The sequence below is a fragment of the Antennarius striatus genome, chromosome 5, assembly GCF_040054535.1.
Source record: "Antennarius striatus isolate MH-2024 chromosome 5, ASM4005453v1, whole genome shotgun sequence".
NCBI lineage: Eukaryota > Metazoa > Chordata > Actinopteri > Lophiiformes > Antennariidae > Antennarius > Antennarius striatus.
This window is the reverse complement of record NC_090780.1, coordinates 25,627,901-25,655,204: the sequence shown is the minus strand read 5'-3', so window position 1 is coordinate 25,655,204 and position 27,304 is coordinate 25,627,901. Positions and strand designations below refer to the sequence as shown.

The following is a 27,304-nucleotide window of genomic DNA, read 5'->3' as shown; positions in this document are numbered from 1 at the left end:
AGTCAGAAAAGCGCTTCACACAGATCTCCTGGCCAAATGACGACATGGAGAACCCTAGAGAGACCCTGTCCAAAGGCTGGACATGTAGCGAACATCTCATGCAGCATGAACATATTGAAGGAATGGACTGACAAGACCTCAACATACCTACGAATGGAGTTTGACATTGTTACCCCCACATTGTTGTGCAGTTTGATCAGGAAATGTTTGCGATTTTTTGCCCAGCTGAATTTGTGTTTTTTAAAATGTAATTTCATTTGAATTGCTTTCTTTTTGATTTTTTATGAATGTTAAGCGTAAAATAGAATAAAGGTTTGCATGTTCTCCCCGTTTCTGCGTGGGTTCTCTCTGGGTTCTCCAGCTTCCTCCCACCTCCAGAAACATGCTTCACGTTAATTGGCCGGTCCAAGTCTCCAAAGCAACACTATCAACCTGTGGCCAGCATTAATATCAACTGACCCATAAAGATGGCTCACACAGACCGACCACATGCTACGGGACACTGTCCTGACATTCTGTTGAGCTTTTCTCTCAGGAGTTTACTTCCGGAGCAGAATGCCGTCATTTCCAGAGTTGAAACAGGAATCAATGACTTTTTAATCCCTCCTGGAAAACTCTTATCCTTTCTGTGAAATGTTCAGTCTTCAGAAGTACATATTCCATTCTGGATGGGATATCTCTTCGATTAACAAAAGTGCATATTGTACTTTTGACGCTGTTTCTGCTTCGTATTTCTGTTTCCATCTTGTCTTTGTGTCGAGTCTGATTACCTTAATCCTGTCAGAACATCTTAACTCCTCACGCAGCAGAGAATCAGGCGCTAACAGGTGGCCTCCTCCTCCTCCTCCTCCTCCTCCTGCTGCTCCTCCTGCTGGCCCAACTCCCTCCGGCCCTTATGAAACAGCGTCTGACGGGTTAACGCACCCCACAGCCCGGGCTGTCAGGCTGCCAGGTACAGGACGAGGAGGAGGAAGAGGCCCCAGAGGCTGCTGCTGGGAGGAAGACCACCACAACACCAGAAGAGGACCGGGGAAGAATGGGAGCCACCAATGGAAAGAAGGTGAGGCCCACTGGTTCTGGTGGTGGAGCTGATCTGATCGGGCGAGTCACTGAAGGGTGATCGATCATTATCTGTATCTCTGATTCACTGACTGTAGACATGAAGATCTATACAGCTGTAGTGGTGCTGCTAGTAAAATGTACAATTGTTGTCTCTTGAATGCCAGCATGCTGATTTGTTTATCTGGTGTTAGCATACTAGCATCAGCTAATTATCAACAAGCATGTATGACTTGAATTACGTTTTATTCAAATGTTATTGATTCTGATTCTTCTGGCAGAAGCCCAGGTGATCACATCAGGAGGTCTGAGGTTTGATCCCCAGATATTTGTGATACTGAACCCCAACTTGCCCCCAAAGGGCCGCCCCCCGGCCCCTCAAGGAAGGGTCAAAGAATAAAGAATAAATTTAGCCCTACTGTAATATAAAAAACGATGTGACAAGTAAGGGATCTTTCCTTTAGTTTAAATCCAATTTCTAATTCTCTTTCTTCATTCCAAAAAAATAAAAAGTGAGGATGACAAATTTTATTCCTTTAAACTTTATTCCTTTAAATATTAGCTGGACGTATCCTGATATATTTATGAAATATGTACCCAGAAAACATCATTTATGCAAGCATTTATGAAATAAATCAATTCTAATTATTTAATTCATGAGCAGGAAAGTTATTTAGAGTGCTAACAGATCAAGGAGGCACTACATGCTAACAGCACATGCTAGGATGTTTGGCGTGTGCTCTGCAGGCGTGTCGTTCCCCATGGAGGGTGAAGCACCAGGATCCTGGCTCCAGTACAGTGAAGGACATTCCAGGGTCCGTCTCTGTTCGTCTCATCGGAATGTCAAACACACGCGGGAACAAAGACGGTTAAATATTTGAGCTCTGGACCTTGACACACCTGTGGGACTGGGGTGTGCCTGTTGTCATGGTGATTACCTGTTGATATTGGGGTGGCGGGCTGGTGGTTTTGATGTCACGACATCAAAGCCGTTATTCCCTTCCTGGACGTTGTTCCACGAAAAAAACACCTGCCGATGATGTCCTAAGGTTAAAGGTCAACACCCTGATATAGTTCAATCTATTTTGAAGGCCATATTTGGATTTTTCATTTAAAGTCATTTATTTATGACAAATCTGTTCAGAGGTCAGTGATCAGAAGTGATTGATCAGAGATTAGCCTTTTGGCTACGCTAATCTAACAGCTGCCAACTGAGAGGGAGGAAGAGAAGAGTTTCAGTGAACGTCTGAGATGTTCCTTTAGTCTGCTGTTTACTCCACATCAGCTGCAGGAAACATTCAAAGTGAGACGCGGAGAGGAATCTGTTCTCAGATCAGCAGCAGGCAGAAACAATACAGCTCTGTTGTTGTATTGAAACCTGATGATGGTATCCTAGCAACCAACACAACGTCCATTCAGAGGGGACGGCATCCAACTGGTTTGAAGCTGAGGAGAAAACGTTCTTTATTCCACTCATGTTCTGATGGAACCCACTGGTTCGTTACAGATGATCGTTCTCCTGTTTTAATTTTAAAAAAACAAACTTGACAGTCACATTTGAAAGTTGTGTTAAACTCTAATCTGGGCTGTGATTGGACAAATGCTTCATCATGTTTCTCCAAACGATTTGACTCTAATTTCTGTGCAGGATGATGATGTCATAAGTCTCCATAGGAGCTGACTGATGATGTCATACATCTCCATGACTCCGTCTTTCCTTCTCTGCTTTCCAGAAGGCGTATAATATCGACCACGACCAGAAGCAGCACCGCGTGAAGAATGGAAGGCCAAACAACAAAGGTCAGTTTGTCCCTCTCAGGTTTCTGTCCGAGCCGTAGAACAACGGCGTGCCGTGAGAGGCTCCGAACCAGCAGCTGGTCTCTGACTGGTTTAACTGGTCAGCAGGTTGTTTACAGAGGCGGTAACGCGACTGAAACACGCCGGATGTGGACAGTTAGCATATGGTTTACCTCAACCTCCACACCAGCAGGTGGCGCTGTGAGCATTACAAAGTTTACAGAAGAGCCAGACTTCACAGCAGAGTCCTGCTGGTTTGAACACTCTTCACCTTCATCATCACCCCATCATCAGACCTGCAGACGATGGGAAACACCGGGAGGAGGTCGGAAACGTCCTCAGGGAGGAGTGGCAGGGGGGAGGAGCCAGAGGAGGGGCACTGGGAGGATCATGTGACCATTGTTCTACTCTGGTCACGCTTCAGTGGAGGAGCTCTGCTACTAGAGACCATGAAGGCTCAGCAGAGACTGGACTGCAGGAGGAACAGCAGGGCTGCATCGGATTGATCGGATGGATGGGATTGATCGGATGGATGGGATTGATCGGATGGATCGGATGGAAGGGGGTGATTGGAGGAGGAGCCTCCAGCAGAGGATGGTCACCACCGGTAAGAAGACCTTATCTCAACCTGTCAAGTCATACCGACGTCTATGTCTGCTTTACGAGCTGTTATAAGTGGTTGTGAAGGTGTGTAGGGATGAGTTCAGTGGTGGATGAAAGACTCGTGTTTCTCTGAAGTAAAAGTACTAAACTCAGATTAAAGGTACTAAACTCAAGTAAAAGTACTGAACTCAAGTATTCTCCAGTGTCTGAACTGGAGTCTACAGAATTCATTCAGTCCGCCCTTCAGACCAGACCGCCGTTACTATGGTAACTCCTCAGCACGGATAAACCCGTCTTTACTGGTCCAGGAAAAATTCAACCTAAACACCAGAGTGGGACACTTTCCACACAGTCCACAGTACGAACTGATTGATCAGGATCTGATCGGGTTAATCTACATGAATTAAGAGGAGTTTATCAGATTATACATAATACAACCAACAGTTCTAGGATGAAAGATAATTGATCTTAACTGGAATCCAGATTTTAACAATATACACCAGTTTTTTAACGTACGAGTACAGCAGAACCTACAGTAGAACCTGGAGATACGAGTTTAATCCGTTCTGTAACTGAGCTTGAAAGTCAGACATTCCCCATTTAAAATAACTACAATCATTTTATTCATTCCAGTCTTGGACAAAAGCCCCTAAATTACGAAAAACAACATAATCTAAAGGGTTAAATGGAGACATGCAGACTTTAACTGCGTATAATTAATTATATATAAGTTGTGTAAACAATGATAAAGAATGAAAACAATCACAAAAGTCACAAGAACACACGAGCTACGTCTTTACTCCACCAACCAGAACGAGATCCGGTCTCACTGATGTTGTATCCATCCTCCAACACGTGGTAAAGAACGTAAAGAAGTTGTTTTAGTTAATTCAAAGAAATTTGATCCAATTCTTTTATGTAGCACCGAATCACAACAGACGTTCTGTGACGACGCTTTATGGTCTAGCGTGATTCTTTATTCCACAGAGACCCAACAAAGAGTTAAACACTGCTGAGATGGGAACTTATCTGGATCCAAGTCACGAGGGATTCTCGACAGAGAAGCCAAAACTGCCCTCTCCACAGCAGGGGGGCATCTGAACCAAAAGCCTGAACTGCCCTGAGCTCCTCTAAGGGTGAGCCAAGAAAACCCTGCCAAGAAACCCGTTTCAACTTTCTAAGACCATTGCCTTGTAGCTCCGTTCCGTTTTCACCACATCGCCTCAGACGCTACCCCAGTCTGTCAACCAATGTCCTGAACTCTTCCCTCATTCATGAAAACGACCCCGAGGTACTTCAGACGCCTCCACCCGGGGCAGCAACTCATCCTTAAACTCTAGACACCAATCTACCTTTTTGGACTGAACTGTGACCTCAGACAAGGAGGAGCTGATTCTCATTCAAACCACTTCACACTGAGCAACAAATGGTCTCTGACAGATGGTCACAGCAAGATGAAGCAAACAGGACCATCAAAAGCAGGACACCTGGACACCTGGACACCTGGACAACATCTAGTCCAGACAGTTGCTCTGGGAGTTCTTTTAGCAAAGAGGGATATGTAGAGTGTTAGTTTTAATAGTGACCTCTTTATTGTTTGTTCCATCATTGCAGTTCTAAGGAGAATGTCTATTAAGAATCTCATCTACCTTTGAGAACCTCAAGTACCTTTGAGAACCTCTAGTACCTTTGAGAGCCTCTAGTACCTATGAGAACCTCTAGAACCTTTGAGAACCTCTAGTACCTTTGAGAACCTCTAGTACCTTTGAGACCCTCTAGTACCTTTGAGACCCTCTAGTACCTTTGAGAACCTCCTGTTTGCTGCTGCCACTACTGCTGTTACTACTACTACAAGTCTCATCCCATGAATCTGTCTCATATCTGCAGCTTCAGCCAACTTGCAGCAGTCAGACAACATCCAGGGGAAAGTGCCCCCTACGTCCAGCCACATCCCCCCACCAGACTACGTGGAGGGAGACGACAGTGACCTCATCAAACCCAAACAACTACTGAATCCAGTCAAAGCGTCCAAAAGTCACCAGGAGCTTCACAGAGAGCTGATGAGCAGCTGCAGACGGTAAAACCGCCTCACGTGGTCTATCCGTGGAGGACAATGAACGGATGTGGAGACCACAAAAGTCAGTCATGTGACACAACCCTGTTGTATGTGTGTGTGTGTGTGTGTGTGTGTGTGTGTGTGTGTGTGTGTGTGTTTGTGTGTGTTGGTCAGGGGTGGGGCCGGCATGCAGACAAAGGCTGAGCTTCACAGAGTTCTGGAGACGAGGAAACGAGATCAGCTGATCAAACAGAAGAAACAGGAAGACGACGCGCACAAGAAGGTCACCCCTCTGGAGGCGGAGCTTATCAAGAGATACCAGAGGTTGGACGAGGTGACACCCAGTTCTACACTTAGAACTATACAGTAATACACACATTACACACAGTAATACACACTGAGGAGACACTGACGCTCCTGATGTACCGATAGAGGTGATGATTGTTGTTGTGTTGTTGTGTTCTGGGTGTCATCTTATGTTTGAACACTGAAATAATAAAAATAATGTAAACCTGGAAGTAACAAAAGCATAGGTTCATATTTCTCCATCTTTTTGAGAGTGAATGATTTTTTTTCATAAGCAGTACTAGAAGTTTCTGATATGCAGGAGTTAAAGGACACACCCTGACTAAATATGGTGACCCCTAGAGTCCCTGCAGTGGAGCTGGAGGCCAGGGAATTCCGTCCATGCAGTTCTATTATTAGGTGGAGTGTTTCTGGGATGTTTAGGGCCGAAAAACAGTAACCGCAGTTAGTCAGAAGAATCAGACATTTGGATCTCATCAAGCTTTTTTTATATGCTTAAGACATTCCACACCGTTTTACCTGGTCTCATTGAAATGTACAACTGTGTATCATCAGCATAACGGTGAAAATTTGTGGACTTTTTCCTAATAGTATTAGCTCGTGGGAGGATGTATAGGGTGAACAATATTGGTCCAAACACAGTACCTTGAGGAATTCCGTAATTGAATTTCTGTCTTCTATAACTCTGACCTGTGCTATCCTTGTGCTACGATCCAGCTAGCAGTCCACACTGTGGTCAACCACATTTACTTTACTGTGTCTGTGACTGTTATCGGTGTCATGACAGTCTGTTAGATGTGTTGTTACAACAACAGGACAATAACAAGCAATGATGTAATGGTAGACAATAATGTAATCAAAGTCCTGGATGCAGAAGGATGCAGAAGACAGGGTTAGATGGAGGCAACTGATTCGCCGTGGTGACCCCTGAAAGGAGAAGAAGAATTTATTACTTCCCCTAACCCTAACCTTAACCCTAACCCTAACTCTAACCTCGATCCTATCCCTAACCCTAAGCCCTTATTGCATTATCGGTGAAGGACGTTTTTTGCGTTATTGGTCATTTATTACGATATTGGCCTATTACAATTCAAAAACAGACAAATTTATTATGTAATCGCTGTTGTAACATTATTGGCTATTATCAGCTGTTATCAGGTTATTGGCTTCTTCATGTGGTGTACATGTCATCTTGCTGTTGCCTTGAATGTGGTCATCATTCTCTTTCAGTTGGAAAGGCAGCAGCAGAAGGAGAAGGAGGACAGCCTGAAGGCCCCGGAGTTCATCAAGGTGAAGGAAAACCTGAGACGGACGTCTGTGGCGATGAGAGATGAGAAGGAGGTGTAGATGGAGACAGCAGGTGAAGACAAAAGCCAGCAGGAGATCTGGATGGGTCATGTGCTGATAGGACAGTCTGAGGACACTGACACTGAGGATTCATCCAGATGCTGCGAGCTGGACCAATCAGAGGCTCAGAGGAAAGAAACAAACATATCAGTAACATTAAAACCACTGTGACTGTGATAATATGGGACGATAATGGCAGAAATCACATTTTTAAAAGATTTTGGTAGAATTACAATAGACACTTTATATATTTTCTTTTAACTTGTTAAAGTCAAACCTTCAGTAAAGAGTTAAATAAAGGTATTTATTACTAGATTGTACATATGATGATGCTATCATAGTTGCTAAATGTTATTTAACAGCAATGGAAGGTTTGAAGATGTTTATTGATCAACGAATGCTCTAGCGATTGTACATTATATGAAAACATCTTATAATTATTAAGTCATCAATCTCAACTAATCTGAGATGTGATGCAATTTTTTATTTATAACCTCGATTATATCAAAGTCTAACTGAAGCTTGACATTGTTCAGGGTTTATCATTAATGATGAATTATACAATCATTGCATATTGCATATTATTGCATATAAAACCACTCCTCTCCAACATATATAAATAAAGGCATTTGTGTATTTTATTTACTGAATGACTTAATGAATTAAAAATGACCTAACACGGCCGTTCAAATTTTTGTGTTATGACTAAATTTATTTGTAATTGTGTTTTAATTTTTGGAGTGTTTTATGTTATTGACTCGATTAAACTCGTCAACTTTCCATGAAATTGATTCGTTTTTGTAAATTCTTCAACACTAAAGCCTTTGGAACGTCATGACGTCATCGCGGACAGATTTTATTTTGAAAATCTGACAGGAAGCTGTCATGACGTTGACGCCGGTCCGGAAGTGGCCCGCTGCGATCGGCGAGCTTCCGGTCGGGAGCAGTATTGTTTACGGGAGGCGGTGACCTGAAAGTGCGGCTGTGAAGAGCACCGGAGACCGGGCCTGTAAAACTCCGAGAAGCCCCGGCCTGGAACGAGCAGCAGACGGGGCGGATGTGCTATCTGTGCGGACGCGGCTTCTCCGGGCATCCGGGGAACGAGAGTGAGGTGAACCCCCGAGGCTAACAGCCATTAGCTCTCGTTGCTAATGTTGTTTAGCGGCGAAGCCTTGAAGCTGCTTCTGGCGGAGGGCGAGGTGTGTTCGTGGGTGAGATTTTAGCAGGATCCGACATCCCGGTAACGTTTTCCGGTAGATCTTCAGCTACATCAGCCTGAAGGGGGAAAGATATGAAATTAATAGACAAACAAACCTGGAGATCCAGGACAAATATGGAAAACTAATATTAATAAATTCATATCTGAATTTGCATGGTAAACAAATTCTTCACGGTCCATAAAAACACAAAACTACTCAGCTAAATCTGCATTTTTTTTGATGAATTAAAGGTTCCGTGTCTGGTTTAGTCACTTATTTATCATAAATAAATCTTTCCGATGTTCATTCACGTGTTTTATCTCTCATTTCAAAGTTCAGGGGGAGGATTGGGCGTTAGCCTTTCCTGTCAGCCTCTGGACCTCAGGAACGAGTCGATAAAGTTCATTAACATTGTAATAATGCGTTGAAAATGACAGGAAATAAACTGTCCTGGATCCGGACGGCGGGTTGAGAATAAAAAAAGTTCAACCAATCCTGTAACGTCTTAAAGTTAGTACTGAGAGGGAGCACATCCTCAGGCTACGACCTTAGAGATGTCCGTCCATGTAGTCCAGGTCCAGGTTCACGCAGTGAAACAGTCCAGATTCACAAAGTGAAACAGTCCAGGTTCACACAGTGAAACAGTCCAGGTTCACACAGTGAAACAGTCCAGGTTCACACAGTGAAGTCCATCCCTTGCTGACGGTCTGTCCTCTCTGTCTCCAGCTCCATGTGACCTCGCTGGTTCTTCAGCTCTGAGATCATCATGTCGGCGACTCAGACCCAGAAGGAGGGCAGCAAGGTGGGCTGGGGCTGCCTGGATTCTCTGGGTCTCACCCAGAAGGAGCTGGTCCTGGCTGAAGCCCTGCAGATGGAATACGACGCCCTCTCCAGACTCAAACACGACAAGACCGGCACCGGTTCCAGTCAGACCCCCATTTCCAGAGATCAGAGACAAACCTACTTAAAGTCCCCTGATTCCGCCATCGAATGCCCCACACCCACTCCCAGCCAATCCAGTATAGGAGGAGGCCTCTCTGGGTCCGAACCCTCCCTGACCCAGCCTGGAAGCTCTCAGTCGCCACCCTCCCTAGGGGCCCGGGTGGCCCCCCCTCAAACGGGGTTCTTCAAAGAATATCAGAGCATCCTGGACAGTCCGAACACATTCAAGGACTGCTCAGGGTCCAGCCTTGGGGACTCACCGGGATCAGGGACGGGGCCGGTTCCAATCGGATTCCTCCCACTTCTTGATGACATCCCTCCCGCTGTCCCCCCGAGACAACCCATCCCCCTTTCATCGGGGTCAGAGTACCCCTTCCTACCCCCTCGAGGGTCCACAACGCCCCACAATGTGAACCTGTTCACACCTGACGTGGACCAACCTAAAGTGACCTCAGAGGAGCTCAACTATGACAACATCAATGAGTCGTTGTTACGACTCCAGGGGGGGCAACAGGGCCCCCGAGGTCGCAAGGATAATGCGGACCAATCGGGGAAGCCTGTGTCTCGGAGTAAGACCCTCCCCCCTCAGATTCCACCCAGGACATATGCAGCTGTTCCCAAGAGCAACAAGAACCAACGGAGGGTATCGGTTGACCCGGTGAGTCAGTAAAATACAGTATTTCTACTTCTTCAAAATGTTTATAATACAGTAGAACCCAGAAATACGAGTCAGTAGAGATACGAGTCAGTAGAGATACGAGTCAGTAGAGATACGAGTCATTAGAGATACGAGTCAGTAGAGATACGAGTAAGAGATACGAGTCAGTAGAGATATGAGTCAGTAGAGATACGAGTCAGTAGAGATACGAGTCATTAGAGATACGAGTCAGTATAGATACGAGTCAGTAGAGATACGAGTCATTAGAGATACGAGTCAGTAGAGATACGAGTCAGAGATACGAGTCAGTAGAGATACGAGTCATTAGAGATACAAGTCAGTATAGATACGAGTCAGTAGAGATACGAGTCAGTAGAGATACGAGTCAGTAGAGATACGAGTCAGTAGAGATACGAGTCAGTAGAGATACGAGTCAGTATAGATACGAGTCATTAGAGATACGAGTCATTAGAGATACGAGTCAGTAGAGATATGAGTCATTAGAGATACGAGTCAGTAGAGATACGAGTCATTAGAGATACGAGTCAGTAGAGATACGAGTCAGTAGAGATACGAGTCATTAGAGGTACGAGTTGCTCTTCAGGACATCACCGATAGTTAGCAGATGGATACGACATCAGTGAGACCGGATCTCGTTCTTTACCACGTGTTGGTGGATGGATACGACATCAGTGAGACCGGATCTCGTTCTTTACCACGTGTTGGTGGATGGATACGACATCAGTGAGATCGGATCTCGTTCTTTACCACGTGTTGGTGGATGGATACGACATCAGTTTACGAGTTCAGTCACAGAATAGATTAAACTTGTATCCTGAGGTTCCGCTGTAAGTAGGTTCTGCTGTAGGTTCTACTGTAGGTTCTACTGTAGGTTCTACTGTACTGTTTTATTAACTTTATCTTGCTTACCCTGCTTTCCGGTTACAGAATGTCCCACCTTCTTCACCTCTGATTGGTTGTTGTGTTTGATTGACAGGTACCCCGGATGAATGGTTTTGGATATGAACTCTTCCAGGTGTCTGAGGAGAGAGACGAGGAGGTAGCAGCATTCTGCCACATGTTGGACGTGTGAGTACGACCATATGACATTAGCGCCGTCTCATGGTAGCCGACTCATGGTTGCTGAGTCCCATATCTTCCTTCAGCTTACGTTCGGCGTTCCCCCACGACGACCGCCTGAAGAACACGGGTTTTGTTTGGTCGTCGTCGGTCGGTCAGGAGGAGCTCCATCAGGGTCTGGGGGTCAGCCTGAAGGTCGTCATCATCAGCGAGTTCTTCAGAGACCCGCTCACCTTCACCTGTGACGGTAGGACAGGGGAGCCTAGCCCAAAGCAGCGCTTCAAAGTCAAGGGACTTCATAAGGGTGCCTCATGCTAACTGTTAGCTACCTCACGTCGCCGTTGGTGTGTGTGTGTTTGTGTGTGTGTGTGTGTTCAGGCTCATCGACGGTGGACCTCCTCATATACCAGACTCTTTGCTACGCTCAGGACGACCTGGATCACCTTGATGTGGATCAGTACCTGCTGAAGGTCTTTGGCCTGGACGAGTTCCTGAACAAGTAAAACCTCAGCTACTACTCTTCATCATCTTCATCATCATCGTCATCGTCATCATCGTCATAATGGTCATTTTTCTGCCTCTCCTTGTCAACCTTCACAAAACTTTACTGGCATGAGGAACATATTCAAATTAGCAAAGCAAGTTCCAGTTATCATTAACAGTAATGACTGTTTTATTTATAATTGATCGTCGCGTTAGTAGTTTCTGATAGTCTACAAGACATTGACTCATCATCATCATCAGGAGTGAGGCTACAGACTGCTTTAGTGTTCACACGCCTTCATGAATGTACCAATGTTGAGGAAGGTCAGACTGTTTGTGGAGGTTGACTTCATGAGTCTCTCTGGGGTCTAATTGTGTCTCTGGGGTCTGATTGTGTCTCTTTGGGTCTGATTGTGTCTGTTTGGGGTCTGATTGTGTCTCTTTGGGGTCTGATTGTGTCTGTTTGGGGTCTGATTGTGTCTCTTTGGGGTCTGATTGTGTCTCTTTGGGGTCGGATTGGATCTGTTTGGGTCTGATTGTGTCTCTTTGGGGTCTGATTGCGTCTCTTTGGGTCTGATTGCGTCTCTTTGGGTCTGATTGTGTCTCTTTGGGTCTGATTGTGTCTCTTTGGGTCTGATTGTGTCTCTTTGGGTCTGATTGTGTCTCTTTGGGTCTGATTGTGTCTCTTTGGGTCTGATTGTGTCTCTTTGGGTCTGATTGTGTCTCTTTGGGTCTGATTGTGTCCCTTTGGGTCTGATTGTGTCTCTTTGATACTGATTGTGTCCCTTTGGGTCTGATTGTGTCTCTTTGGGGTCTGATTGTGTCCCTTTGGGTCTGATTGTGTCCCTTTGGGTCTGATTGTGTCTCTTTGGGTCTGATTGTGTCCCTTTGGGTGTGATTGTGTCTCCGTCTCTCAGCTCTCAGTCTCTGGCTGGTCTGGAACTCGTTCAACAGTGTCTGAAGTTCGACTGGGACGTCCGACTTGTTCTCACCAAGAGATGTGACATCAACACGGAGCTGGCCCGAACGGTTAGAACCCACTCAGAACCGCTAGCTGATGCTAAACCGTTAGCTAGCAGTATTGGCATGTGTCACCGACTCTGTTCACACTGTGGTAATCTGATTTGGACGTAAACATATCACATGACATCAGACAGCTAGCTCTGACTTATGTTAGCTGGCATGCTGATGATGCTAACAGGAAACGCTAACGACACCATCACCGGGTTGGCGCGCAGCGGACAGCTCTAACCTTTAACCTTTACTGACAGGAGGAAGACGACAGGAAGCCGTCCACCATGAACCACAGCATCCTGCTCCAGGAGCGTCCAATCAAACAGACTGTCACCAGGTGAGGGGGCGGGATTTCCTCGTAGTCATAGCAACAGTCACGAGTCGTTGTCGACGCGTTGAATCCACTTCCTGTGTGTGATCAGGGAGGCGTTGACCCTGCTGCTGGACACCTTCCACACCGAAGCCGAGTCCTTCCTGCTGTCACAGGTAACACAGGTGGCTCCGCCCCCTTCTTCCTCTTCCTTCTCCTTCTTCCTGTCCTCATCTTCCCCTGTTTCCAGGCGGAGCTTCCTCACCATGTGGAGCGTCTCGTCCAATCGGTGAAGGCCTTGTGCAGCTCGCTGGCCGCTGTGGAGACACCTGACGTGACCTCCGCCCTCAACCAGCTCCCAGCATGCCCCTGTCGCCTGCAGCCCAGAGTCCTAAAGGTGAGACACGAAGCGAACGGGGACGTCTTCGCCTGTCCTCTCCTGTCACACCTTTCATGTCGCCGTCTGTCTTCCCAGGATGCATCAGTGCTGACGGTCAGAGAGAACAGAGGTAAGCGCGACCCAACATTCGCCGCGTGTTGATCCGGAATTCGACCATGTGACATCCCGTGTCATCTCCCCATCCCGCAGAGAGGGTGGTGGAGAGGCTGACGGCGGCCATCTTGGATCTGGTGGAGCTGTACTGCAGCACCTTCAACGCCAACTTCCACCCGACGCCGCAGAGCCTCAGCTGCACGGCGCCGGTCCAGGAGGCGGGCCTCGTCACCAACGTGCTGTCCTTCAACGTGTACGCCGCCCACCGTGTGCCCATCACCTGGGCAACCAGGTCCGCACACAGACACACACACACACACACACACACTCCAGCAGGTCAGTTCCACTCCGTTTCTGACATGACGCTTCCGTCCTGCTCTCTGATTGGACAGTTACGAGGGCTTCTTCCTGTCCTGCTCTCTGACTCACGGGGGGGCGGAGCTTTGTGCGCCGCAGCACACCAGCAAACAGTCAGTCAGCAAGTACCTGTTCCACCTGGTGGTGTGGGATCAACGGTACGTAGACTGACCCCGCCATGACCTCAGAGCCACGACAACACACACATCTCACTGGTGTGTGTGTGTGCGCACACGTGTGTGTGTGTGTGTGTGTGTGTGTGTGTGTGTGTGTGTAGGGTGTGTTTTCCTGTCCAGATCAACCAGTTGCCCAGAGAGTCCCAGCTGATCGTCACGCTGTACGCCAGCTCACTGCCGCCCCCCGGTGGAGCTGAGGAGAAGGGCAAACAGCGGCGCAGCATCAAGGCGCTGGGCTGGGTCACCATGCCGCTCTTCAACTTCCGGCAGTGAGTCACATGACCTCCTGGGATCACAACGCCGTTGCCGCTAACAGACAGTTAGCAGACGTGGAGGAAAATGACATAAACGTGATTTTTTTTTTCTGTGTTTTTTTTTTCAATCAACGTATAATCGTGTGTGTGTGTGTGTGTGTGTGTGTGTGTGTGTGTGTGTGTGTGTGTGTGTGTGTGTGTGTCTGCAGTGTCCTGACTTGTGGCAGGAAGTTGCTCGGTTTGTGGCCTTCAGCTCCAGGAACAACAGGAAACATCAGGACCAGTTCGCCCAACTTCAACCAACCAGACAGCATCATCCTCCAGGTGAGAGACTAGGCTCCGCCCCACCCCCCGGTGGTGCTGCACGCCTGTGTCTCACACCCCTGTGTCTCATGTCTCACACCTGTGTCTCACACCTGTGTCTGTCTTTCTTCTGTGCCTCACACCTGTGTCTTTCACCTCTGTCACCTGTATCTCACACCTGTGTGTCACACCTGGGTCTCTGTCACCTGTGTCTCACCTGTGTCTCTCATATCTGTCTCTCTCACCTGTGTCTTGCACCTGTGTCTTTTTCATAGGTATACCACACTTGTGTCTCACCCCTGTGTCTCACCCCTGTGTCTCACCCCTGTGTCTGTCACCTGTGTCTCACCTGTGTGACCTCTGTCAGGTGGACTTCCCCACCTCGTCCTTTGAGGTGCGGTTCACCACCCCTCCGCCGGCGGACTTCTGTCCCCAGTACGACTTCTCCAGGCTGGACGCCGCCAGCCGGGTGCAGCTGCAGGACGTCCTGCACAAGAAGGCCGTCTTCTGGTGGGACACACAAACAAACAAGTAAACAAGTAAACACAAACAACGGCGCGTGACAAACAGACGTCCTCCTCTCAGGCTGACGGCGGAGGACAAGCGTCTCCTGTGGGAGAAGAAGTCCTTCTGTCAGGCCGAGCGTTCGGCTCTTCCTCTGGTCCTGGCCAGCGCCCCCTGCTGGCAGTGGACGTGTCTTCCTGACATCTACGCCCTGCTGAGACAGTGGGCGTGTCCCGGACACCTGGACGCGCTGGGGCTCCTCCACACCTCGTACGTCTGCGTTCATCCGACCGTCGGTTGCGTCGACTGACGTCCTCTCCTGATGACATCATCGGGTTGTGTTTCAGGTTCCCGGACCAGGAAGTGAGGAGGACCGCCGTCCAGTGGATGGACTCCATGTCAGACCCGGAGCTGCTGGACTTCCTGCCGCAACTCGTCCAGGTACCAGTGGAGGGGTTCATTACAGGTCGTCCTCAACTAACGAACATCCGTAGATACAAACAAGCGAGCTTCATTACTTTAGTATTTAGAGTAGTAACGACATTACTTCAGTATTTAGAGTATTAATGACATTACTGTAGTATTTACAGTAGTGTTGACCTTTAAATGACCTCAAATGGACATTATTGCTTTAAATTTAATAAATAACGACTTACGAACAATTCAGCTTATGAACAACCTCTAGGTACCCATTGTGTTTGTATGTTGAGGACTACCTGTATGTCGTTGTGGTGTCGTACACATTGATTATTGATTACTGATCGTGTTTGCTGCTGGTCTCAGGCGCTGAAGTACGAGTGTTACCTGGACAGCTCTCTGGTTCGGTTCCTCCTCCGGAGGGCGATGGGGGACGTTCGCATCGCGCACTACCTCTTCTGGTCAGCTGACATCACTTCCCCTCGTCCTCCCTCGTCGCGTCGATAAGCGTACTGACCGTGTCTCTTTTCCCCTCCTGTGATTGGCCGTCAGGCTGCTGAAGGACAACCTCCAGGACGCTCAGTTCAGTGCTCGCTATCAGCACCTGCTGGCCGCCCTGCTGTGCTGCGCCGGGCGAGGCCTTCGGGAAGAGTTCGACCGTCAGTGTTGGCTCGTCTCCGTCCTCACCAAGGTTTCTCACAAAGTCCGGGACGCACCGCCCTCCAGTCGACAGGTGGGGGCGCAGTCGTCCAATCACAGACACCTCCGTTCCCATTGTTTTATCGATCGACGTCACTCGTGATGATAGTAACGAGTTCTTTCTCCGTCCAATCGTTTTGCGTGGACAGACTGTCCTCAGATCGTCTCTGGAGTCTCTCCACCAGTTCTTCTCAGTGAACAGCAGCTGTCGACTCCCACTAAACCCCGCCCTCATCGTCAAGGGAGTCAACATCCAGGTAACGCAGCCGCCCGTAAGGTAGAACCTCAGATAATAATGCAGTAGAACCTACAGTAGAACCTACAGTAGAACCTACAGTAGAACCTGCAGTAGAACAAGATCCGGTCTCACTGATGTTGTGTCCATCCGCCACCTAGTGGTGGTGTCCTGAAGTACGACTCGTATGTCAAAGAACCTGTATCTGGAGGTTCTACCTGTCCTTACACACTGAACCCGTTAGCGCCTCCTTCTGGTCTCTTGTGACGTATCGTCTCCTTTCTCCTCCTCACAGCTCTGTTCCTTCTTCAACTCCAACGCCGTTCCCCTCAAGCTGTCCTTCCAGAACCTGAACCCCGTCGGAGAAAACATCAACGTCATCTTCAAGGTGAAGCTTCTCCCTGTTCTCCCCGTCCTCGGGGGGGGGGGGGGGGGGGGGGGGTGATGCTGAGCGCCTGTGTGACGTCTGTCCCGATGTCTCTGTCCAGTCAGGAGACGACCTGCGGCAGGACATGCTGACCCTGCAGGTGATCCGCGTCATGAACAAGATCTGGATCCAGGAGGGTCTGGACATGAGGATGGTCATCTTCAAATGCTTCTCCACCGGCAGAGGACGAGGTGGGGGGGGCAGCCCAGGTGTGTTCTGGGTAGGACAGACTTCCTGTCACCTGTTCTCACCTTGTTCTCACCTGTTCAGGTATGGTGGAGATGATTCCTCACGCCGACACCCTGAGGAAGATCCAGGTGGAACACGGCGTCACCGGTTCCTTCAAGGACCGGCCGCTGGCCGACTGGCTGCAGAAGCACAACCCCAGCGACGAGCAGTACGACAAGGTACCGGTTCACACCTGTTCACACCTGCACACAGGTGTGTGGGTCCTGACCTGGTCCTACCTGTGCAGGCGGTGGAGAACTTCATCTACTCGTGCGCCGGCTGCTGCGTGGCCACCTACATCCTGGGAATCTGCGACCGCCACAACGACAACATCATGCTGAAGACCAGCGGTCACATGTTCCACATCGATTTTGGGAAGTTCCTGGGACACGCGCAGATGTTCGGGAACATCAAGAGGTGAGTGGAGCTCACGCTGTTGCATTGTGGGTCGTTTTTGGAGGTTTCAAGTCCAGATGAGTCAAGAGCTAGGAGCTGCAGCGGAACGGACTTCCTGTTTGGTTCTCATGTTTGTTCTGTGTTTACCTGCGTCTTCTCTGATTGGCTGACATCGGTCATGTGACATGCAGGGACCGCGCCCCCTTCGTGTTCACCTCCGACATGGCGTACGTCATCAACGGGGGCGACAAACCGTCCAGCCGCTTCCACGACTTTGTGGATCTTTGCTGCGAGGCGTACAACCTGATCCGGAAGCACACGCACCTGTTCCTCAACCTGCTGGGGCTGGTGGGTAACCGACACCAACTGACACCAACCGACACCAACTGACACCAACCGACACCAACTGACATCAACTGACAACCGACACCAACAACCGACATGCAGTCGACAGGAAACAACCGATGGGACACACCTGGTCAGTCTGTAGTAAAGGTGAACCCAGTGTGAACCTCCTTCACTAGTCCTCGTGACGTCACACCAACGTTTGTTTCTTGTTGGTTCTGCTAGCTCGGGAGTTCGTTTAGCGCTAATGTATTCTGTGTTAGCGGCCGGAGTGGCCCCTTTAAGAGGGCGGTCATTGACCGAGGCCGGGGCGGTCATGTGACCGAGGCTGCCTCTGGTCTGTTCTAGATGTTGTCCTGTGGGATCCCTGAACTCTCCGACGTGGACGACCTGAAGTACGTCTACGACGCGCTGAGGCCCCACGAGTCCGAGGCCGACGCCACCATGTACTTCACCAGGTGGGCGGGGCTCCGACGCTAGCTAGCTAAATCTCCGGTAGTAGCATTAGCCTGTTTAACGCTAACGCCGCCCTCCTGTGGCCTGAACAGGTTGATCGAGTCCAGTCTGGGCAGCGTTGCCACCAAACTGAACTTCTTCATCCACAACCTGGCCCAGATGAAGTTCTCGTCGTCGGACGAGCGCCCCGCCCTGTCCTTCGCCCCCCGCGTCCACACCATGAAGGGGGATGGCGCCATCGCCGCCCTCTACATCATCAGACACATCCGCAGCGGCGCCAGAGGACACGTGAGCCGATGTTTGAACCCAACCTTTATTCAAAGAGATGGAACAATCTGTAAACACATTGTTTGTTTGTTTGTTTGTTTGTTTGTTATGGTCAGGCGTACGTGGTGAAGGTGCAGCGTGACGGCCAGCAGGAGGCGCTGCTGGTCCAGAGGACGTTTGAGGAGTTCCATGAACTCCACAGCAAACTGAGGCTCCTGTTCCCCTCCACCAAACTACCCAGGTACCCCCACGACCCGGGTAACACACACACACACACACACACACACCCTCTGATTTCCTCTTTGCCCCACCCCCCAGTTTCCCCAGCCGTTTTGTGATTGGTCGTTCCCGCGGCGAGGCGACGGCCGACAGGAGGAAAGATGAGCTGAATGGTTACGTGTGGCACCTGCTCCACGCTTCCCCCGAGATCGCTCAGGTGAGTCAGGCTCCTCCCCGTTCTGTCGGAGGGGGCGGGGCTAAGGACATGTGGTTGATAGTGGTGTGTTAGCGTTTCCCAACATGACAAACGACTGGGAAACCATTCTCAGCTGTAGTCACAACTTTCTGTTGTTCCTGTCTCACACACACACACACACACACACACACACACACACACACACACACACACACACCTAACCTGTGCCGTGTCTCCAGTGTGACCTGGTCTACACGTTCTTCCACCCGCTGCCTCGAGACGAGCGACCACCGGCCGCCTCCAGCAAACCAGCAGGTAAACCCAGGATGTTCCGTGTTCTTACGCATGTTACGTGTTCACACGCGTGTTCCGTGTTCACACGTGAGTTCAGTGTTCACACGCGTGTTCCGTGTTCACAGAGATCTCCTGGTCTCCAGCTTCAGGCAAGGAGCTCGGCGAAGTCAAACTGTCCATCTGCTACAAGAACGACAAGCTGTTCATCATGGTCATGCACATCAGAGGACTGGTCAGTGTGTGTGTGTGTGTGTGTGTGTGTGTGTGTGTGTGTGTGTGTGTGTGCAGATGTGTTGCTAGGTAACAGTACAGTATTTCCCCCACCTAAAAGTCTTTAGTTTTCTCAAAACTCAGCGGTGTGCTTCATAATGCAGTGCATCCTGAGGTGGGGGGTTAGAATCCCCCTCCCATCAGAGCGTGAGTTGATGGTGGGAGGCGTCGGCTCACCTCCCAGCCACTGCCGAGGCGCCCTTGAGCAAGGCGCCGACCCCCCCACAAGATGCTCATTGGGGCGCGACCCGTCACTCCGCCTCCCCTGTACCTCTGTATGTCCTCTCTGTACTAACTGCATGCCTACAGGCCCCCAGTGTGTGTGTTCAGGGGCCGGTAACCTCTAACCCTGTGTGTGTAACCAACACATGTATGTACGTGTGAGAGTGGAAAGAATTCCCCCAGAGGGGCAATTAAAGTACTGGTTATTATTATGGTTATTATTAATGTGACACAGGACGGCCTTGAATTCATCTGACGGTTCTTTAGAAAGCGTCTGCAGCCTCTCACCCCCCCCCCCCCCATTCGGTGTTCTCTGCAGCAGCCCCTCCAGGACGGATCGGACCCCGACCCCTACGTGAAGCTCTACCTCCTGCCGGACCCCCAGAAGACCAGCAAGAAGAAGACCAAGGCGGCGCGGCGCACCTGTAACCCCACCTACAACGAGATGGTACACCCCCCCCCTCGACGGCACCAGATTCTCACGTTCTGATGCAGTCTAACCCCCCACCCCCACCTCTTTGCCCCCCCCCCCCAGCTGGTTTACGAGCGGATCCCTCAGGGGGACCTGGACCAGAGGGTGATCCACCTGCGGGTTCTGGGCGACGGCGCCTTCTGGGAGAACCCCCTGCTCCTGGGGGAGACCTTCATCGCCCTGAAGAGGCTGGTCCCGGGTCAGCACTGGGTGGACTGGCACCAGCTGGGCGGGGCCGGCTCAGACTCCGCCCACTGACGGAGGAAAAGAAATGGATGTCGAGGAGGAGAAAGCTGTGTGTGTGTGTGTGTGTGTGTGTGTGTGTGTGTGTGCGTGCGTGCGTGCGTGCGTGCGTGCGTGTGTGTGTGTGTGTGTGTGTGTGTGTGTGTGTGTGTGCGTGCGTGTGTGCGTGCGTGTGTGGGCGCGCGCGTGTGTGTGTGTGTGTGTGTGCGTGCGTGTGTGTGTGCGTGCGTGTGTGGGCGCGCGCGTGTGTGTGTGTGTGTGTGTGTGAGGGGAACGGCTCAGAATAGAGATAATTTATTCAATAGGATTGTTTGTTGAGGGCGTGGCCTCATGTCACATGACATGCTGGCCAATCAGGATTCAAACACACATCAGTCACTTCCTTCAGATGCATGTGTGTGTGTGTGTGTGTGAGAACACACACTTCTCGTCACATGGGGGGGGTTACAGATGAGCAGCGGGAAGAGAAACGCCCGACCGACAGGAAACAGGAAGTCAACAGGATCAAAGAGGATTTTCAGAATACAATAACATTTGAAGGAGATTAGAAACGTTCCGTTCTCATCTGAATCCCACCCCCCACCCCCCCAGGAGGGTCAGATCTCATCAGCATCACGACTGTGGGGTGTGACCTCCCCGTTTCAGTGACTCTCATTATCATTTAATGACCTCATTGATTAAATCTGCCCCCCCACCTCACCCCCCAGGTGTGAGTGTGGGCGGGGTTAACGACACTACTTAAATTAATCTTGTTACTACTGAACAGGAAGTTGTCGTCGCCTCATCAGGTGTCATTTCCTCCTTATAGCACAAGAAACGACGACTCAACTAGTCTCCTGGTTAATGAGCTCCACTAACCAGCTGCTGCTTTAACCAGCTGGATCCACTAACTAGTCTCACTTGGAAGTCCGATTCTTTTCAAAGTAAAATGTGTGGTGCCTTTAATTTGAAGAGGTGGAAGTTTTTATTTTCAGGCTTGGTTTGTTATTGAAATCAAATGGTCACATGACGTCAGAACCGGTTCTGGTTGGACGTTCCTACTGGACCAGGAAGTGAGAGAAGAAATGCTGACGTGGCAAAATTCAAATGAATTCATGTTGATTTTTAATGAGTTTTAATTCAAACAGAAACACGTTTAATGAATTTTAACAGGGACTGAAAAAGTTTCTTTCAAAGATTCCAGAAAAGCTGGTTTTCTTCTTCTTTGGTTGTTTTTCTTGGTGTTTTTGTACGTTCTCACCTGAATGTCGGCCTCGGGTTCCGCCGGATGTTTCTGCGCTGTAGACGGAACAAAGTGAACCTGCAGAGTTTAATACTTCACACGATGAAGACCACTCCTCATCCTCCTGACGGACGATGGGGTTCATTATTAATGTATTAACGTTCACTCTGGAATGTGAGGTTTTTTATTATTTGCACTACAAAATAAACTTGAACTAAAACAAACGTTGACTTCTCTTGTGTTTCTGTGTTTGTACATTTACATGCAGCAAATTTACAGCTTAAAAGTTCTGTCATAGTTATTAATGTCCTGAAAAATTGATCTTGTAACAAAAAAAAATCTAAAAATAAAGAAATTTCCTTCAAATTGTTACTTACACAACCAGTTAAAAAATTAAAGGTATTCGAAGAAAATAAATGCAGCTGCTTATATTGAACTATGTTTTATTTTATAATATTTCCCATCTGGAATTAATCTGAACTTGTCAAGCCCTGAAAGCAACTGAGTCTGAATTCATTCTCAGCTGTAGACTTGGGAAGATAATCTACTAATAATTTATCTTTTTTTTTAGAGTATTTCATTTGTTGTTGTTTTTTTGTTTTTTTGGAAACAGGATTGCTCATCCAGAAAAAAAAGGAACAAAGACCTGATGTTTCTAAGGTATTTGTAAAATATTCCTAAAATAAGATACAGTATTCCTTATAAAGGAATATTTTATGTTAAAATAATTTAACTCAAGAGTTAAAAAGAAATATCCAAGAAGGGGTCAAATTATTGTTGTATGAATTCTCACCTAATGATTTTATTGTAAAAAGAAATGCCCTTGAGTTTAATCTCTGTAGAATAAACTCCTGACTATATTTATTCCGTTTTACACCGATACAAAAATCCTACAATCGTTTATGTAACACGTTGTGCTCCGGTAACACCGCGACGGTCCCTAAATTGCGGTTTCACGAAGAGTCGAGTAATTGTTGACGGTGCCTTGATTGTCTGATGAAATCTGTGACGTCACGACGGCCGTCTCTCCTCGGTGATTAAATCAAGCAGAAACGAACCGAAAGACCCCCGTGGAGCGAAAACAGCCATAAAACAACCATCAGACGAATAGAAACGAGATTAGAACTAATCTCCTGTTAGATTAGGACTATTAGTGACGTTTGAGACGCTAAAATTTAAATAACGTCACCGCTGTGTCCTTAAATAACAGCTGTTAGCTCTGAAGCTAAGCTAAGCTAGCAGACATCCAGACCCCCCCGGACGGGACCGGCGCCGCCATGCCTCTCTTCTGTCTCCCGGATCGTTCCCGGTATTTCAGCGCCTCCTGTCCGTCTTCGTGCTCCAGTTCCGGCTCCGTGTCGTCCAGCAGAAGGAAGTCTCCCCGCGGCAGCGAGCAGGGCGGCCAGGCCGCCGGACGGGCCCTCCACGCGGACGAAACCACCCGGATTATTCCCGGCTGGGGTTCCCGGTGTGAATGAAGGCGATGTGTTCCGGAACACGGGACGTTTTTATCGGAAATAACCGCAGGAAGTGAAGCTTCACAGCCGGTAAACACAGCTGCTGCTCCGGGCTGTTAGCTGTTAGCTGTTAGCTGTTAGCCGCTGGAAACACTTTAGATCACTACTGATCACTATTGATCACTATCGATCACCATTGATCACTATCGATCACCATTGATCAGTATTTGTCGGCTTTACTAGTATAAAATGCTGAGGAGCGGCCGTGAGGGACCGTATTCCGACGGGCACACCCCGTCGCCTCTGGCCGTCCATGGCGTCTCTTCTCCCGGGCAGGCCGCTCAGGAAAGCTCGTGGATCGGCCTGTTGTCCACGGTCTCCAGGCCGGCCTGGTCTTTCCTGCAGAGATACCTCCCGGGGGGGGGGCGCCCGGGCCTCGGCTCTGTGTGAATCCCGCGTGGACTTCATCGGCGGGGGGGTGGGGAGCTTCGTGGATGGGGAGGGGGTCTTGTTCCGGCGGCTGGACGGGCTGGTGGAGGCGACCACCGGCGGGGGGGCCGCGCCGTGGATCACCGCTGACTGTCTGGGGGAGCTGGGGGTCCACCCCCCCGCAGAACCGACCCCGGACCCCCCCAGGACGCTCCTGAGTCACGTGTGGCTCAACTCGGTGTCACCACAGAAGGTCACCCCCCCAGGGCAGATGGGCTGGGAGGTGGGGGGTAAAAGTAGTTCATGGTGGGGCAGCTTTTGGGGGGGTAAAGAGGCCTCAGAGAAGGACCTATATTTGGGATTGTCCCAGGTGGAGGAGGGGGTCCTGGGGGGTTGGGTGTGCCCCCCCCACCTGAGGACAAAGGGTTCTGATGGTGAAACCAGTGTTTTGATCGTGCAGGGGGGGGGCAGCTGCGGGTGGACGGTGGGAGAAACCGCTGGACTGACGGATGGGGACAAACAAGCCCCCCCACCTGACCTGCTCAGCAGCGCCTGGAAGCCCCCCAGCGGGGCAGAAGTCACCACTGGGGGGGCCGACCCGGACGTGGGCTACTCCAGCCTGGAGGAGGGGCAGCAGCTGATGGCGACGCAGGGTGTCAGCTCAGAGGGGGAGGGGCGGGGCCACGAGGAAGAGGAGGGGGGGACCCCCCCGGCGCTGGCCCCCCCCCAGTGCCGGAACAAGAGCATCGCCTTCATCATGGGCTGCCCCTGCAGCGACGACAGCCAGTCGGACGAGTCGAGCGACGACGACGACGACGGATTCGACAGCGAGGGTTCGTCCGACCTGTCGGATGACGAATCCGACGACGAATCCGATGACGACGACGACGATGATGATGATGACATCACAGGCAGTGAGGCGGGGCCAGAGGCGGGACCGGAGGCGGAGCGTCTCTGGACAACTTTGTGCCAAAGCGACGACCCCTACAACCCCCAGAACTTCACGGCCCCCCAGCACACCAGCAGCTCCCCGCCCAGGGCCACGCCCCCGTCCTCCACCTGGTTTAGCCCCGCCTCCCCTCCCAGCACCCCGCCTTCCACCCCCCCCTCCGACACGGACACGTGGGACGACTCGGCGTCCAGCGAGGCGGACGAGGCGGAGAGCGCCGCCCTGTGGAGCTCCTTCAGCTGCCCCCCCGACCCCTACAGCCTCTCCAACTTCCAGGCGTCCCTGAGGACTCAAGGGCCCCCCCGCGGGGTGGGGCCCAAGGTCAGGGCCACGAACCCCTCCCACGCCGCCGCCCGGGGCCCCTCGCCCCCACCGGAGCAGGGGAGGGCGGCGGAGGAGCGGCTGGACAGCGGCTTCTCAGAACCGACGGCCCCCAGGAGCCCGACCTGCAGGTCCATCAAGAAGGTAAGTCTGACCTATGACCTCTGCAGGGCAGGAAGCCAGGAGAAAGCTGATCGATTATTCCACCTAAAAACCAGTCGAACCAGTAACGTCTTCAACCCAACTTTATTGATAACTCCAGTCAGAAACAGTCCTGAAAAATGACTCGGTGCAGGATAAAGATCAATAAAACCCCACGGCAGACGATCAAACGACACGATTAAGAAGCAAAGAACGAAACCACCACCATCATCAGTTTAATCCTGACTGGAAACATTTAATCCTGACTGGAAACATTTAATCCTGACTGGAAACATTTAATCCTGACTTGAAACATTTAATCCTGACTTGAAACATTTAATCCTGACTTGAAACATTTAATCCTGACTTGAAACATTTAATCCTGACTTGAAACATTTAATCCTGACTTGAAACATTTAATCCTGACTTGAAACATTCACACAACTGAATCCATGGAGGAAACCCGTCAGTTCATCTACTGACGCTTCATAACAATTTATTTCGTTTCCACACCTGTTTTTTTTTTTTTTAGAGTTCAAAAGGTTGAATTTAAAACTTCTTATGAATTAATCTGAATAGTTTGACAGAACAAAAGATCTAATCTGTACTTTTTAGCTGAACTTCAGGAGTAAATATTTACAAACTGACGGAAGTGAACAAAAGTTAAACATTTATGGGAAGGAAGTCAAATGATATGAAGACTTTAGTCTGGTAGAGTAGAACCTACAGTAGAACCTACAGTAGAACCTACAGTAGAACCTGGAGTTTCGACTTGGATCCGTTCCTTGACTGAACTCACACTGATTCGGGGCCCACAGGAGTGTTTCGGGTCGCCGGTCTGATCTCTATTATTCTAGTTGTTCACGTCTCGGCCACACGAGGGCGCTCGCCTGTAGCTCCACTACACATAGCCATCTACCAATCACAGGAGACACTGATGGACACCAGGTGGGTGGAGCCTGTTGGGACCGGACCCGACAGGTCTGTATGTCGGTGACATCAAGCCGGGCGTCGTTCTGCTGACTCAGCGCCTCTCTTCCTCCTCCAGGTCCGCTTCCTGGACGAGGTTCAGGAGATCTTCATCAGCAGCGGTGAGGAAGACGAAGACAGGAGGGGCCCGTGGGAGGAGTTTGCTCGGGACCGCTGCCGGTTCGGGCGGCGCTGCCTAGAGGTGGAGCAGAGCATCGCCTACTGTCTACACCCCGACCACCGGCGCCAGGTGTTCAGCCGCCTCACTGTCCTCCAGGTCTACGACCAGTGACTGGTTGCCGAGGGCGACGGCGGACTGAGGGACACAAACTGGTCCACCAGGACTGAGCAGTGATGTCATCACTGGTGGGCGGGGCATCCTGTTTAAAACAAGCTGCTGTTTGGGTTTCATTAGTCGGGACGGAGTCGTCAATAGATTGTTGATCACACGTCCAGAGATGAACCACTCGAGCCCCCCCAACGAGGAAGTGATTGTTGGGTAATGATCGGATGTCCACAGTAGCCATTAGCTACTTTTGATTGGGTTGTTCTGATTGGATCATTCTGATTGGATGTTTAACGGCAGCCTGTTGGTGGACCAGTAACCACATGATTAATCAGTTGAACCGGTTTAAATAAGCCAGTTTAAACAAGTCAGTGTTTCTGCTGCTCGGTCCCACTTTAAAGCCAAAGATCGATCGATCAATTGAGTCATGTTTGATTGATCCCTTTAGTGAGTGATAATACACAACAGTATTGTTTCTAATCATTGATCAGTATCTGGTGTGGAGTATTGATTAATTCAGATGGAAGCAGACGTCGAGAATCAACGTCTGATTGATTTATTGATTGATTTGAAGTATTGGCTGTTGTTCAGTTGGAGATGTTCAATGTTGACATCTTCTGGTGTGTTGGTATTTAACCAGCCTGTTTTCAGCTAAATAAATTCTACTGATAACCAATAACAATGTTTTCTCATGGTGGGTCACGGGGGTTGCTACGGGCTAATAATACGATATTACAATAATCCTTTGCTTAATTTTAGTAGCCACGTGATACCGTACACGCATGCTATTGGCTGACAGCTTCCGTGTGTGCGCCGCGTTCCGAGACTCACGGTTCCTCCTGCAACTTTTAATACAAAAGTGCTTTAAACAGTCTATCAGAGTGTTTTAAAGGTAACACAGATAGAAGGTGGTTTAATATCAGTATGGGGGGGTTCATCAATGTTTAAATTACCATAAATAATAAAATCGTTGCTATACTGCGGAATTTCATTTTTTGCGGGTGGTCCTGGAATGCGTTAACCGCGTGTAACGAGGGATTACTGTATGTTTTTATTCTGATTTGTGTTTTTAGTGGTTTAATAGTGATTTTATAATTCCAGTATTTGTGGCAGACAGAAGGTGGAGGAAAATGACGTAAACTTAATGTTTTTTGTGCATTTTTTGGAAAACCGACTTATAATCAAAAATGATGGAACTCAAAA

At 49.4% G+C, this 27,304-nt stretch overlaps 3 protein-coding genes across 10 annotated transcripts; all 3 read left to right on the top strand.

Moving 5' to 3' along the window:
• Positions 1 to 871: 871 nt before the first annotated feature.
• Positions 872 to 7,943, top strand: LOC137595457 (protein FAM107B-like). Of its 3 annotated transcripts, XM_068315586.1 has the most exons (5): positions 872 to 1,060; positions 2,793 to 2,859; positions 5,347 to 5,536; positions 5,690 to 5,849; positions 7,052 to 7,943. In XM_068315586.1, exons 1-5 carry the CDS (start codon positions 1,037 to 1,039, stop codon positions 7,166 to 7,168), a joined length of 558 nt encoding a protein of 185 aa, XP_068171687.1. In that variant the 5' UTR covers positions 872 to 1,036; the 3' UTR covers positions 7,169 to 7,943. The 3 variants fall into 3 exon arrangements, with proteins under 3 accessions (XP_068171687.1, XP_068171688.1, XP_068171686.1); XM_068315587.1 differs by lacking the exons at positions 872 to 1,060; positions 2,793 to 2,859 and adding an exon at positions 3,263 to 3,463 and having other exon boundaries at positions 5,690 to 5,839; positions 7,052 to 7,189; XM_068315585.1 differs by lacking the exons at positions 872 to 1,060; positions 2,793 to 2,859 and adding an exon at positions 3,269 to 3,463.
• Positions 7,944 to 8,097: 154 nt separating this feature from the next.
• pik3c2b (phosphatidylinositol-4-phosphate 3-kinase, catalytic subunit type 2 beta) lies at positions 8,098 to 21,798 on the top strand. 6 transcript variants are annotated; one of them, XM_068314378.1, is made up of 33 exons: positions 8,098 to 8,274; positions 9,094 to 9,967; positions 10,965 to 11,056; positions 11,134 to 11,294; positions 11,426 to 11,546; positions 12,448 to 12,559; positions 12,802 to 12,881; positions 12,967 to 13,030; positions 13,105 to 13,251; positions 13,330 to 13,363; positions 13,444 to 13,639; positions 13,740 to 13,862; positions 13,982 to 14,149; positions 14,344 to 14,458; positions 14,805 to 14,947; positions 15,023 to 15,211; positions 15,289 to 15,382; positions 15,725 to 15,819; positions 15,911 to 16,091; positions 16,207 to 16,314; positions 16,588 to 16,680; positions 16,781 to 16,910; positions 16,990 to 17,126; positions 17,195 to 17,364; positions 17,535 to 17,691; positions 18,037 to 18,146; positions 18,237 to 18,432; positions 18,528 to 18,652; positions 18,730 to 18,847; positions 19,066 to 19,141; positions 19,246 to 19,352; positions 19,932 to 20,060; positions 20,148 to 21,798. In XM_068314378.1, exons 2-33 carry the CDS (start codon positions 9,134 to 9,136, stop codon positions 20,340 to 20,342), a joined length of 4,800 nt encoding a protein of 1,599 aa, XP_068170479.1. In that variant the 5' UTR covers positions 8,098 to 8,274; positions 9,094 to 9,133; the 3' UTR covers positions 20,343 to 21,798. The 6 variants fall into 6 exon arrangements, 5 of the variants coding, with proteins under 5 accessions (XP_068170479.1, XP_068170480.1, XP_068170476.1 ...); XM_068314379.1 differs by having other exon boundaries at positions 8,098 to 8,279; positions 19,935 to 20,060; XM_068314375.1 differs by having other exon boundaries at positions 8,098 to 8,279.
• A 713-nt stretch (positions 21,799 to 22,511) lies between these two features.
• LOC137594824 (protein phosphatase 1 regulatory subunit 15B) lies at positions 22,512 to 27,082 on the top strand. Its single transcript, XM_068314380.1, has 2 exons — positions 22,512 to 24,849; positions 25,895 to 27,082. The coding sequence occupies exons 1-2, from the start codon at positions 23,320 to 23,322 to the stop codon at positions 26,105 to 26,107; spliced, it is 1,743 nt and encodes a 580-aa protein (XP_068170481.1). The 5' UTR covers positions 22,512 to 23,319; the 3' UTR covers positions 26,108 to 27,082.
• Positions 27,083 to 27,304: the final 222 nt, after the last annotated feature.

Bases quoted from the DNA above. Each gene is read 5' to 3' on its own strand.
- LOC137595457 (XM_068315585.1), top strand. From the start codon at position 3,367: ATGGATGGGATTGATCGGATGGATGGGATTGATCGGATGGATCGGATG. The intron at 3,464-5,346 runs GTAAGAAGACCT...TCATATCTGCAG, and splicing joins GCAGAGGATGGTCACCACCG to CTTCAGCCAACTTGCAGCAG. The intron at 5,537-5,689 runs GTAAAACCGCCT...TGTGTTGGTCAG, and splicing joins CTGATGAGCAGCTGCAGACG to GGGTGGGGCCGGCATGCAGA.
- pik3c2b (XM_068314378.1), top strand. From the start codon at position 9,134: ATGTCGGCGACTCAGACCCAGAAGGAGGGCAGCAAGGTGGGCTGGGGC. The intron at 9,968-10,964 runs GTGAGTCAGTAA...TTTGATTGACAG, and splicing joins GGAGGGTATCGGTTGACCCG to GTACCCCGGATGAATGGTTT. The intron at 18,147-18,236 runs GTGGGCGGGGCT...TGGCCTGAACAG, and splicing joins GCCACCATGTACTTCACCAG to GTTGATCGAGTCCAGTCTGG.
- LOC137594824 (XM_068314380.1), top strand. From the start codon at position 23,320: ATGGCGTCTCTTCTCCCGGGCAGGCCGCTCAGGAAAGCTCGTGGATCG. The intron at 24,850-25,894 runs GTAAGTCTGACC...TTCCTCCTCCAG, and splicing joins CCTGCAGGTCCATCAAGAAG to GTCCGCTTCCTGGACGAGGT.